This window comes from Hylaeus volcanicus, chromosome 4, assembly GCF_026283585.1.
Source record: "Hylaeus volcanicus isolate JK05 chromosome 4, UHH_iyHylVolc1.0_haploid, whole genome shotgun sequence".
Classification (NCBI taxonomy): Eukaryota; Metazoa; Arthropoda; class Insecta; order Hymenoptera; family Colletidae; genus Hylaeus; species Hylaeus volcanicus.
Window position 1 is genome coordinate 3,526,377 of NC_071979.1, and position 14,821 is coordinate 3,541,197.

Consider the following 14,821-nt stretch of genomic DNA (forward strand, 5'->3'; position numbering starts at 1 on the left):
TATTCAAGTCCTTTGCAAACGCACAGGATTAATTTCCACACCCAACATGCTTGCATTTCGAATACTTCAAGGATTTTCTTTACCTTTAAAGGCGACCAAATATTTTTTTAAATATTCAAGTCATAAAAAAAAATGAATTTTGGCGACGAAGTGCCGCTTTCCAGACCAGAGGCCAGCGGTTATTTGCGATCGAGCAGAGGTAGTAAACCCAGAAATGCCAGTCGGGGCCAATACACCCGCCTTCTTTTACGGAGCAACAAACTCTGTCTTCGCACTGTATCACCACCGGTGTCACTCGCTATATAATGCCTTGTCCACGTCATTTGGAGAAACCTACTGGCCAACCGACAGAGCCGGCCGACCGATCGATCGAGATTGCAAAGCTGAAATCAAAACGATCCAGGACCTTCGAAATTCTTTCGAAAGTATCCGCCGATCGTGTATCGAGTTCGGTGACTTTTCGTCCCAGACGCTTGTCGCTTTGTTCCACCAACAGGTTGTCCATGCGTTGTACTGAAATCAACAACCACCAACATTATTCAAATGTTAGGTGTGGAAATTAATTCCGTGCCTTTGCAATTGTTGCGTACATAGAATGAATCTATGTACATAATCTAAGTCTGAACCTGATGGACATTACGATTTATCTCTGTATACGATATTCCAAGTAGTCAAGAAATTTTGCTTAATGTTGTTCTTCTAACAGGTTGCAGGTGTACCTGATACTTATTAGATGTAGAAATTAATACTTTGCCTTTTAATTATTTATAACTCAAGGTTAAGCAGAACCTTCACAGTCACGGATCACACAATCTGGTTCGACATTTCGTTTTACAACCATATTTCTTTTATATACATATGTATATTCATATTTCTTATATTTCAACTATATCTATCTTTGAATCAATGGTAAGGCACAGAATTAGTTTCTACGCTTAAGGGGCTTGGAACATCAAAAAATGAAAAAAAATCACCTTTTCTTTTTTTAAATTAAAATTTAAGCGATTTCGAACAGTTCTGTGCAATCCGAATTAAATTTGGAGCACTGGAGTGGTAAGAAAACATTTAAAAATAAATTGTTTTTCACGAAACTCTTTGACGAAAAAGTACAAAATATAACGAAGGAGAAGAATGAAGAAATTTATTTTTGTACACAGTTTCGCAGAGTGTACGAAACGACGATGTTTATTACAATAAACCTGTAACCGGCTATTACAGCTATCGCTCTCATAACCAAGTTTCGTTAAAACGAGTTTCGAGTAATTGCTAACACCAGGCTGAAAAAAGATACAGCTGCGAGAAAAGCGCGTTTAAAGTTTCACATGGCGCATCCACGCTCGTTGCGCAGACTCGGTTCACGATTCCGTATCTTCCGTATTGCTACGAAATTTTTAACGGGACTTTTTTCATATTATCTTTACAAATCTATCGCTTAAAAAAAATAATTTGATATAGTTTATAAATAAATTGATAAACCACGTTCAAGTTTAATTCCATTGAATATTGTATTCAGTCAAAAGAAAAACTTCTAATTTGTACACGATACACTATGAACTTACAGTGTAAAGACATTTTTAAGAGGCGTGGATCCCGAAAATGTTTGTAAAAAAACTACGCGGTGAATTGTTTTCAAACTCGTAGTATGTTTCATTTGATTTCGTTTAAGTTTCATTTGTGTTGCAAAACCTGGTCTCGTAATATAATTTAGAGACTCTAACATCACCAAGGAAACTTACGAGACAATTGATAGTTTTGATAAAAAATTTAAATGAAAAGATGGAGTTAATCGACATAACTGGGAACTGGTTCAAATATTGGAGGGAAAAGAGCGAGATCGTACGATTGAAAAAAACTGGTGCAATCGGTATCAGTAATTTGTTTGTCCGAACCAGAGGAATTGGTACAATTTATTCGGATATCACTCTTTTTCCCTCCGTTTCTCTCTTCCTCCCTCAGCCTATCCCTCAGGTGTCTGTGCGTGTCTTTCTATCTCTGTTTATTCCTCGTTTCTCCTCGGTGGAGGTTCGAGGCTTTCCGATATCCTCGTTGTCGTGGTCCCTCCATCCTCCCGTTGCGAGAACCGCTCGCACGAGAGAATTCGCAGATTCGGCAGCTGAACCAAACGTGGCCGAGAGGCCGACGACCGCGACTTTCTCCTCTTATGCTAATTTCGTTAATACGCTATTTTCACGACTCTCGTACTATATAGGCATGCCACTTCACCGTTCGGTCGTCTGATGTACGAGGCGACGATGAAAAGAAATATGTACGTATCCTCGGGGCGAATCGCCGATAATTAATTAAAGAGCACGACTCTGCACGATTCTTAAAAAATCGATTCTTTTTCTTTTTTTTTTTTTTGGTTCCATTCCTGGAGAGGTGTACGTATTTCAAGAATGCTGTATCAAATTTTGAGAGAGAAATCTCTAAGTTCGATAGAATTACAACCTCGAGCGTGGAGCAGCGTTAATCACGCGACCAAAGTCGATCCAAATCGCGTTCACTTTGGAAAACTAGCCTTTATTATTGTATTAAATATTTTATGACATGACGTGATCGTTTATTTTTAAATTGATTTGTTTTCTCTTATTTGAAGAATCTCAGTGATTTCAAAACGAAAGTATCTGTGTGTGTCTTTTAATTTAATTAATTATAACTTTGTTCTAGACGTAGTATCTCGTGCATGATCCGGTGTGTTATTTCATGTTTACGTGAACCGAGCATGGAAATTAGCACTGTTCGAATTTAGGCGATTATAGGGGATGTCTAGATGATAAAGTAGAGCACCGATCCTGGTAACGTAGAACTCTATGTGATCGATGAATTTATCAAGAGAGTATTCCGTGTTACCAGCAGAACGATCTACTTTATCGACGAGAGCTTTGTGTTACCAAGTCTTATCGACAGAGTGCTCAACCTTGTCGATGAATATTCCATACCTTACCGATAATTCATCTTGCACAAACCTTACAAATTATTCAACAAATTATTCTGCTAGAAGATGTCAACAGACTGTTGAATTCACGAAGGCTGAATGGACTAAAGTATTTTTGTCGATGAAGAATTGCTACTTTAGTAGGAAAAAAAGGTAATTGTAAAGATCGAAAAATAGGGGTTTTCAGTAAAATCATTGATATCTTGATAAAAATTAAAATTTCGTAAAATTCTTCTAACAGAATAATTTGTTTGGTATATTTCAGATAAGACATTCTCAAGTTATTCTGTATACAGGGTGTCCATTTTTAATATTTAGTACATACATTCACACTCTCAAGACCTAACAAAAAACTGTATGCGTGATCGATTTTGAAACGACGGCGTGGATGTCAGGAGGTAAAATTCCAAAAAAGATTTTAAATCATAATATTGTAAGCAAAAAATTTGTTATTCGATATTTAAATATTTAACAACTCCTAGTAAAGCTTCGTTAAACTTCAAAATATACAAACATAAGGAAAAATACAATATATTTTGGAGACACAACATTCGTGAAAACAATTTGAAACGCTATTACTGTAAAATGTGAAATACTTAAATAATATTTAATAATATTTATTTAATATTTAAATTGCTCGAAACATTTCAAAACATCTTTATACCACGTGTTTGATTTTTTTTATCATTTCTTCATAGGTCGATTTTTTGATGATACAGAATACGAATTTATTTGCTTGAAATATCAATATCTTTTAACGTAAGAAAAGTTTCTTATTTTTTTCATGAAAGCTACTCTATATATACTTATATGTAATACATATACTTATATACATATGTATATTATGTATTATATTATGTATAAGCTGTATAGAGTAACTTTCACGAAAAAAAAATAAAATTATATGCTTATATATACATAGTTTATTTTGAATGTGCTTAATGTAAAACTGAAATTTTCGTATCGATCACGTTTTTTGACGAAATTTTCAAACGATTCTGACTCACTGAAAAAAAAGGGCACATTAATCTGGGTTGTCGGGATTGGTTCCTCTTTGTAAGATGAACGAACTTCATGGATTAGAAATGAACAAAATTTGACGGCGTAAATTTCGTAAAACAAAATATTGCAAACTTGCAAAATTAATGAAAGTTGGTCACATGTTTTCCATGGTCGTGTAACTATGTGGCCGGACGGGTATTACAACCGAGCTGAGGGTGATACCACATGTAAAAATAAGTCGAAAAAAAGGAGTAACATTTTTTCGTTTGACCCTTAGTTTTCGAGAAAAACGAGTTTGAAAATTCTGTCCAGTACGCGCGCACTGTACCGCTTCTAGGTTTAGATATGTATTATAAATAGGAAATGTTGATATATAGATAATACATTTATTAATTTTATTGACATTTCTAACGCTAATTACATAACATTATTGAATAAAGTGTTCAAAGTGCTGTCGTTGTTGAGGCGTGCATATCATTGCATTATTAGTCCAGTGCACGCGTACTGGATAGAATTTTCAAACTCGATTTTCTCGAAAACGAAGTGTCAAACGAAGAAACGTTATTCCTTTCTTTCGACTTATATTTACATGTACTATCACCCGCTACTCGGTCACACTATATACATGCAACCTTTTCCAATTATTGTCGCATCAAAATATTTGACGAGGCTCCTACAGCTATCTTAAAATATTTGAAAATTAACAAAGTCATAGGACAGTTAAAAAAATGTTAACTTTTAAGCGACTTCCTGGCTTCTCAGATAGTTTAGAAATGTTACAAAACCCATCGAACATCTTCTTTTTATCACACCTTCCACTAAAAACGTTCATATGATGGTTAAAATATTGAAACGTCAGAAGATAACGTTAAATAAAAGCGCGAAATTGCGAATCTAAAAGTTCTGTGGGTTTGCCCATATACGCCCTTCGCATTCGAAGGGTTAAATGATCTCGTTGAACTCGAGGAAAGGTTCACGCACCCTCCTCGATAATTGTCTCACCTGCAGATTCCATTGATGAGGTCATCGCGATGCAAAGCATGCTTTTTCTATCTTTTCTTACTTAGTCATCGGAAGGTGCGTCACCGATTTGCAAATGCTGGACCTATTACACGCGGTTAGAGGGCTACGCGACGTCGTGGCACGTACGATCCGTAGATATCGCACACGGATAAACTTGAAAAGTTCATCGATCCGCGTCGAGGAGAAACGATGATCTTTCGCGACCGAAGAAAAGGATCCCAACCTTGATAACTGGATCCAGCCAATGACCCGTGGCGATCATTGCCCCTTAGGCCGCTATCTACCTGCTCACCACAAGGATTAGGGAGAACAGCTAGCACGCACGAATCTTGCAACGTGCGTCACCATCAACCCTTTTTCAAGGAAGCAGGTTTTATCTTGTTCTCCCTATCCCATCGTGGGATCTGCATATCGAAAACAGCGTTTTCCTTTTTACGTGCATCAACCGTCATCGGACTCTTCGGTTCCGTTTAACCCTTCGGCTTCCATAGACACCTGCAGGAAGTCTGAAATTGAAATCGAGCATCGAAATCAAAGTTTAATGGAATCTAACGCGATACAACCAACGATTTCGTAGTTATTTCTGATATTAGGTAGACTGGAAAGTAATGTCGTTTCTGCGAATCTCAATACTTACTTATCATTCATCGACATATTGTTTTTTATCGATCTGGCATTGAAAATTTGCACACTAGACAGCACAAAGCTGTTGATAATGCGGGTGATTACATAATTCATTAAAAATACATAGAAATTTATTGAGAATGTGTTTGAATTTAATGTAAAAGAAATGATATTACTTTTCGGTTCCCCTAATACATTGATCCGTTATTTATAGTTAAAAAGAATATATATATATATATATATATATATATATATATATATATATATATACATGTTGAATTGAGTAACCTCCTCCTTTTCAAAGTCGGTTAATAAAGTAGCTACCATTTCACGCAGAAAAATGTGAATAAAACAAAAATGCTCGGTTCAAAATTCATAACTATACGTAGTGCGATAGCCATTGACATAAGTTTTAAGAATTTTCTTGGTTTTTTCAATGCAGATAATCCTGTGTCAATATGTCGTGCCCGTCACCTTAGGGTTCCTTTACTATTCGGGAAATATTAATACAAATGAAATTTGTAGTACTCCCAAATATTTTGTGAATAAATGTCAAAGACGTGTGTGAGAGCAGGAAGACTGTACATTCACGAAAGTTTTTAACTATATGTACGAACGTGAAAGAATTATTTTAAACCAGAACAACCCCTTAAACTAGAGTCATAAATGATTGAGTACTTATAGTTTATTGGGTATATTCAAAATAAAACTTCCTTATGAAAAATAATTCGTATATTTGTGAAAAACAAAAAACTTTTTTTACACCGGCCATCATCATGATCTGCGGTACAGTTCATGCCAAAAAAAAAAAAAATGGAATCCCCGTCACCCGAATATAAAGAAAAAAAATGGCTGTAGATAGGCGACGTTAAGGCACAAAATAAAAATACTTCTTGCACGCCTTCTGCCTCCGAAATATCAAACGTTGCATTTGAGAAACCTTTAACCATGTTTCCAACAAGTACAAAGGCGCAGAATTAATTTCTACGCCTAATAACCAGCACAGAAATAAAACGTCGATACACAAGACTCGTTTCAAGAGAAATTTGAAATCCCTTCGAGAAAACGTTAGTCGTTTTATAGCCGGGTTATAGCGACTAATCGCTGAAGACAAGAAGATGCAAGTTCGAATCGGGTAATTTCGCGAGGCGATATGATGAAGTGAGAAAGAAAGAAAGATCGCGACCGTAAAGAAAGAAGTATCGCGAAGTGTAGCCGCGTCGCTTGTCCGTGAAGATCGGCTCGCCTCAGAGTTCGTTATGCTCGAAAGAGGATCGACAAAAAGCTACCGTCACCAGCCGCTCGCGCTTTGCGAACCGGCGGCGGTCCTTGGAGAAAAATTCGTTTCATCGAACCCGAGAAGCAGTCGTCCTTAGGTAGAATGAAAAATAATTTCATTACCCCGGGAGGTTGCGCAGCCTCTCGCAGGCACGGATTTAGCTCTGCCGCAAACTATGCGCGAACAGTAATGTCTCGGATATTGATAAAAATCGTTGCACGGATTCACGATCGAAAGTTCATCCCCACCACCGTTTCCGTGCGACCACTCGGGTACAGTGGACGACAGGTTACGAATACGACACCCGATCGACACTTCGCTTCATTGTTTGGTGCAATTTTCATTGTATATTCGAAATATTAAAATTGTTATTTTAACATTCAACAAAATTGAACTCGTCGGTCTTTTTTCAGTATATTCGAAAGTATGGAGAACGACCTGAAGAAGGTGTTCTGATTTCAACGACTGAAAAATAGCCGATTTTCTACAATTCTTTTGATCGCTGAAATTTGATACTGTTTTCATGAAAATTTATAAATACTCGTTTAAATGTAATTCAAGATTTCGATAAATTTTATATTTAAATTTGTAGTTGAAATGATTACACGAGCATCTATTGAAATAATACAATAAAACACTTCATCGGTTGACAGAATTTTATTGTATATCGAAAATTAAAATTTCAACATTCATCGAAGTTAAATTAAATTCGTTACATCTTTCTTCAGTATTCAAAAGTATGGCGAGTCGAAATTCTTGTCACGGAAATTTATAACTATTTTAATGGAACTTTGATTGGATTTTTATTTATAAACTCGAAATTCAGATCGTTATTTTAACTCTCATCGAAATTGAATTTAAAAGTATGGATCAGAAGTCGGTACTCTTTTCGTTTAAAAGTAACTAAAACTTTCGTTGAATCTTAATTTTAAATTTACAACTGAAATTATTGCATTAACATCCATTGAAACAATGCAATAAATTTCCTTCTTTCCATATTGAAAAGCGTGGTTAAACGTTCAAGTTTTATTACAAAAATTTATCAATTTTACTCTGATATTTCAGGTTAAACCTGATAACTGTTGCCGAAAATGTTATCGGTTGCTAAGACAAGCTAGTATTATCTAACAAGATGTATACGCCACAATGAGGACAAAAACAAATTATTTAATAAAATGTCTATACAATCGTCTGCGAATTTGAAGCTACTTGTCCTTAGAGGTTTTACATGATAATTAATACTTTATTTTATTTTTCCCGTTGCATTCACTCGTTTTGCTCTTCGAACAACATCAAAAAAACATTCTGCATCCATGCTGCGCGTATCGATCATTTACCGTCCTGATTTTCGGACATTACGCGAGGCGTCATTTGGTTTCATTCATGGTTACGAGGGGTCCAACACGATTAAAGGTCGATTCAGACTATACGACACGTTCCGACAACGACACGACAATATGCGTTTTAACACGATGACAGCCACACTCATTCGCATGAAAGTCTCCACAGAACTAAAATTTCGTCTCGAGACAAATAGAAACTATAGAATCTGATATTTGTCGTATTACTTATTTTTTAATTCTCATCAAAATTAACGAATACTATCCAGACCTGCTTTCATCAATAGTTAGTCCTTTAAATTATTTGTTGAAGTTCTTTAGTAAAAAGCTCCGTCACCCATATGTGGCTGACGTGGCGTTTAATGTGTTAATGGAACTCTTCACACTTAACAGACACCGACTCGAACGTTCTGTCAACGGGAATAGTGTGAATAGTTCCATTGAAACGCGTGTTTCAATGTTTTGTCGTGTCGGTGCCGGTACGTGTCGTTGCCGGAACGTGACGGTCCGTGTCGTTATAGTTTGAATCAACCTTAAGACCCGAGGAACTGAGCCGAGAGCGAGGGAAAGCGCGTTTCTTTGGACAAACGCGTTCTTCGGGCAAGAATGGGCGAAATCGGTACGATATCGAGTAGAAACGAGAATCTTCTCCTTCCTTCGACAGGTTCAAGCCAAACGGAAAGTGGCCATTGCCGCGGCAACGATCCCTCCAAGTTTGCTCGAAAGGCCTTTGACTTTCGAATCCTTCATTGCAGCCCTGTTTGCTCGAGAATGAAAGTAGGGTTGGCAATGCCCTCACAGACCAGAGTAGGTTCAGGGAAATACCCTTTTTCACCAGCCTCGAGGCAATTTTTATGATCTTTTTCGCTAGGAAAGTAGTAGATATAAACTTTTGAAATTTGGCTGGTTTATTTGTACACGTATGCAACATTTGTAGGCGAATAATTGAGACGCGCGAGAAATGTTAAACAGGATTTATTTGAATAATAAAATTGAAATGTATGAAAAGATTGATCCAGTATATTAAAGATTGTGTTAAATATACACCCGTTTAATATTATTAGGTATAGAAATTAATTGTTTGCCTCCATAATCAATCATTTATAACTGCAATTTAAGTATAAATATTTGCTCCTGATCTTCGTTATAATGTACCTATATACACATAATCTAAGTCTCAACTTGATGGCCATTACGATGCATCTATATGAATTGTAGTAGCCGTTAAATTTTGTTCGTTGTTGTTCTACAATTGTTATAATAATTAAGTACACTTGTAATCTGTTACGAGAAGAACAGTAAAGAAAATTTTATTCTGAACTTCGCACACGTACGTAGGTTGTATTGGTCATCAGGCTAAGACATAGGTTATGGCAACATATAGATTTATTGCAGCGGGAGATCAAGTGGAGAACTTAGAACTTCTAAGTTAGAAGGTTGATACTTTAACATGACGAAATGACAAGTAAATATTTCTACTTAAATTAGAGTTATAAATAAATGAAGCACAGAAATAATTTCTCTATAAATGAGCGATGCACAGAATTAATTTCTACACCTAATACTTTTGATGCGTGTATTGTTAGTTTAAATTGCGCGCGTCATAAAAGGATATGTAGTGGCGCTGAAAAAAAAAACAAAAATCAACTCTGTAAGCGGTCCGATTCGTTAGGCGGGAAAATCGATACCGAACCGGCACGTAATAAAGGTGTTCGCAATCATTTAGCCGAGTTCTGCTTTCCTTAAATATCGTTCCAACATTTAAAAATATAACAACTTTATTTATATCTAAAGGTACATCGAAACGTTTCTATAGATAACCGTGTAATCTGTAATTTTCGAATAATTCAGAAAACAGTACAACGATATCGAATTATATTAATATCATCGCTTCTGTAATCTTTATGCAAGTCAACGTCAACGCTGTTATTTGTGATTCTCGCCATGGGGCGGCGCGGTGGTACACGCCATCTGATAAACACGCGAGCGTGAGCCACCGGTGACACACGCCGCCCGAAGGGACAGATAAGTGCGAGCCACAGGATGATACACGCTGGCGTCAACATGTTAAATCGTGATGAATCTATTAAAAAAATGTTTCCACCATTATTTAGTTCAAAGGGCAAATTACGTAGAGTACATAATTTTGTTGTAAGTGAAGTCGCGTGAGAGATTTTACGAACAAATTATTTCCCTCACAATTTTTGTTGAAATGGAATTCGGGATGGGACAGATCCTTGGTTTTTATAACTAATTGACACAGATTAACCGTTTAATATTTAACACGCCGTATACCCTCGCCTCTTTTTTGTACAAGGCGTAACATGGAGTATAGTACAGTATGGTGACAATAAGCGCGGTAAATTCAACCTACTGAACTTCAACAATTTTTCATTTTCGAATACCTGTCGATCGCAGGTACCTTTCATCCTAATTGGCAGCGGGTTCTCGATACCTGGCCTAGATGCGTTTTCTCCTGTGGAAACGAGGAGCAACCTCAATAGCCTATGGATAGCGCCAATGTTAGGATCTTGACCTCCTGCCTCGGTTCAGGTAGATGCGCTCGTACCTGACTACTTTGACCGTAAGGATCTTTCGGGTGAGAAAAATTCCTGGTTGGCGAATGAGATCCGTAGGGCTTCGAGACCAACACAAACGTACGCCAAAAGGTGAAAACGAACGAAGAGAATTCGACCAGACGCCGAGGGACGACTGTCGTCAGCAAACGGGTGGCGGTCAGGCGTCAGGTAGCCGCGACGGTGGCGTCTGGGCCTCGGCAGATTGTTTCGATTCGTGCAGAGAAACTTAGCCGTTTGAAATATTCAGAAGGGAACGAAGCAACTGAAAGGGAACTTCGTCTAACCACGACGTAGGTATTTTTGGCCGTAACTTTACGAACCTCTAACCTACTCTTTTTTTGTCGACTGATATTCATGTTCGAGGAACGGACAACCCTTGGAATTTCGAATGGAATACATATTTGGTTAGAGCGAACAATTAGTTGTAAATGATTGAATATAAAGACACAGAATTAATTCCTCCATCTAGTACAGAGCTTCTTAAACTATGGCTCGCGACGCCATTTGGGGATTTTAATTATAATTTGTAATTTGGGTGATTTTTATGTAAAATATTTAGTATTTCTTCGATATTCTCGTTTATTTATGTTATTGGAGAAATACAGTTTTGATGATAAATAGGGTATCTAATTTTTGCAGTTGGTATAATTGGTGCAGTTTTTAATTTCATACTTTTGTATGTTTTTAAACAAATTCGAAAACTATATATATATATGACTTATATATTTGTATATATATATATACAACTATATATATATGAACAAATATAGTTTTAGAATTTGTTTAAAAACATACAAAAATATGAAATTAAAAACTGTACCAATTATACCAACTGCAAAAATTAGATACCCTATTTATCATCAAAACTGTATTTCTCCAATAACATAAATAAATGAGAATATCGAAGAAATACTAAATATTTTACATAAAAATCACCCAAATTACAAATTATATATATATATATATCGTTACCTAATTAGTAAATCATCACAAAATATTTGCGTGTCTTTATTTTATAATTTTTGGTTTGCGAAAAAAATCACAGTCATAAATGAGGTCGTGAATGAAAAAAGTTTAAGAAGCCCTGATCTAGTAGAATAGATAAACCTCGATCGTGGTACTCGAGTCTGTTTCCTCGTCGTTGCGTTTTTACGACTATAAAACAGTCGATCGACCATTTGATAGTCACAATGTTTGGCTATCTTTCTGCTTCTGTTAGATTTAAAGAATAGATAGCGAGTCATGAATCGACACAAGGTGACCGAATCGCACTGACGGATCGTCTGACAGTCGACGTATCGCTGTGGTTCGGGTTGGACGACTTTTTCACGCTCGGTGTTCAATTCCAGTTTACTCAACGAATTTCCAAAAAAAAAAAAGAAGTTTATTCTCGCTTTCCCAGTGCGGTGTGAAATTTTATGATATTAATAAAAATTGGGTAAGTTCTCGGTCGTTGATTTTGTAAAAATTCTTTCAACGTAACAGGTGAAAGTGTTGTTAAAGGATAGTATCGAAAGTACAAGAATATATAAACAATGTAATTTTGGAATCTCGTAATTCATGATACTTAGTTTGTATAAATCCTTAGACATAAAGAAACCTACTAATAACAAGACATTGAAATTTGATTTTGTGTACATTTCTAAACAATCTTGTCTAACTTGTATAACATGCATAATTTATACAATTGTATAGCTTGTTATATTTACAAATAATTTATTTAAGTTGTGAAAGTTATACAAGGTACACTAATTAATCAATTGTATCAATTCATATCAATTTAATATACATATTCAATAACAACAAGCAAAATTTCATTACTACGAAAATTCATACAGATGTAATGGTGATCAGGTTGGGACTTGGGTTTGATATACGAATTAATATAATTTATTAATTACATGTAGATGTATGTATTACTGCAACTTGTATAACTCTCACAAATTAAATAAATCATTCATACTTATACATACATAACAAACTATACAAATCATACTAATTATATGTCATAATTATACCATTAGTGACCACAAAATCATTAAAACTATACAAACAACATTGAAACTATAAAACAACGAAAATACAGAAAAATAACACAAGGAACCAGATCGACTGAACGTTCAAATTAAACAAACTACCGACGTACATATAACGTAGACGAGATTTACCGTCCTCTTCGAGCGGCTTGTTTGAGTCCGACCGGTTCGGTACGAAAAATTCTCTACCCGTGTCCGGCATAATGATAATTGGCGGTGAGTCTCGCCGCCTGTGTCCAGCTCTTTTTTTTTTTTTATAATCGTCTAACTCTGCGAAGGGTCATCGAGTAACGAGCCGTGTATCGTTTATGAAACCGAGTATGTACGCACTCGGGCAAAACACGTGCTTAACCACGCGTCGTTTGACATTCTGCGCACGAATGGGATTCAAGCGAATCGAGCTAGCGGAGAGTGCACGTGCCGAGTGCACGCGCACCCGCGGAACTGGTTTTCTGCGTCCAACAATTTTAAGACACGGCTGATCGCTGACGTTACACGTGCACGTTTCCTACATCCTCTAATTCGAGATGTTATCATTAGACGGGCAAAGACCCGTTGGTATTAAAGCATTGCTCACCGGTCACAAGTGTTCCCGCGTTGTCACGATCGAACGTTACAGACTGTTGACGAGCACACTCGTTGTCCCCTGGCGGTGCTCATCGGACACGAGTTAGGCGAAGAAATTAATTCTGCGCCTTTTTTAGGGAAACGTTAAACTTATTTAATTTCAAGAAATTTCTTTAATAGACATAGATGTTGTGAATACTTATGGAACTAACTTATATTATGTATAAAATAAGTTACCACAAATATATGCTTTTCAAAATAATCATATTAGAACATTTGTGAGAAATTTTTCATTAAAAAGAATATCACAATTGCAGCTCCCAGCGAACGGCTACTTATTTTCGTCCGCAGCGAAAGTGTTAACGCGTTAAAGATTTATCTTTAAGGCAACCAAGTACGAAGTAATTTAGTGAAAAATGTCAAAAGAGAAGAATGAGTGGTTCAAAGTACACTATATTTGTAGGACCATATTTTTTGTACGAGTGCTATGATGCATGTGTAATTTTTGTTTATATAGGTTGATTCCTTGTGTCATTCTACGTAAAAAAGTGTTAGGGTAAATTCGTAAAAAGACGACTAGTTTCCGAAATATTTTAAACAATTGTCTACAATGAAAAATATGCTCAAACGTTTCTGGATTACCTTCTAAACATTTTATACAACGCTTTTGAAATGTTTTTGTTACGTGACTAAGCTGATCTCTGGTTATTGTTGCTCATTGCAGCCTTATGTACGGAATGTTTATAACTTTGCCACGAAGCGTTCGAGCAATTTCTAAACTTTAAACTCTATATTCTAAACTCTATTTTAAACTGTAGGCTCTAGACTTTAAACTCTGAACTATATCGCGCAAAATTAAATAGTAATCGTCACGATTTGTTTCTTTGTGTAGATAAAAGGGGCTACAACGGAAAATGTTGGAGCCAGGGTTCGCGATGAGTGTTGTCTACGCGATCTCGCTCGCGTCCCTCTTTCTTCTCGCATATTTTTTCATCAGATATCGTGAAAGAATGCGTCATCTCCCACCCGGTCCATGGCAACTTCCGATCCTTGGCTACCTTCCGTGGATCGACGCAGAAAAACCGCACGAAACTCTCACGAAACTGGCCAGGACTTATGGCCCTGTGTGCGGCATTCGCATGGGAAACGTCTACACCGTCCTGCTCTCGGATCCGCGAATAATCAAGCAGGCATTCGCGAAGGATGCGTGCGCTGGCAGAGCACCGCTCTATCTCACTCACGGAATTATGCAAGGATACGGTAAGGTCGGCGCACACGTTTATTCGTTCCACTTGTACGTCTTCGGCCGCAGGTCTTTCCTCTCGCCGGAGATGGGCAAAAAATTATTAGCCGGATGCAAATTTCAAAAATGCTTCTCGATCCGTTATTCGTTATTCGTTCGAGCAAAATTATAATTTCAATGATGATATGGTATA

General features: G+C 36.6%; 1 protein-coding gene across 3 annotated transcripts in view; it reads left to right on the plus strand.

Moving 5' to 3' along the window:
* LOC128875496 (cytochrome P450 306a1) overlaps positions 1–14,821 on the plus strand; it is a 47,809-nt gene that overhangs the window by 19,505 nt on the left and 13,483 nt on the right. Inside the window, exons 1-2 of one of the 3 annotated variants that reach the window (XM_054121129.1) lie at positions 10,703–11,072; positions 14,278–14,645. In XM_054121129.1, the coding sequence (XP_053977104.1) occupies positions 14,300–14,645 (346 nt within the window). In that variant the 5' untranslated portion in view covers positions 10,703–11,072; positions 14,278–14,299. Of the gene's footprint in view, positions 1–10,702; positions 11,073–11,904; positions 12,221–14,277; positions 14,646–14,821 lie in introns of those variants that run through there. The other 2 variants (XM_054121127.1, XM_054121128.1) reach the window with 2 other exon arrangements.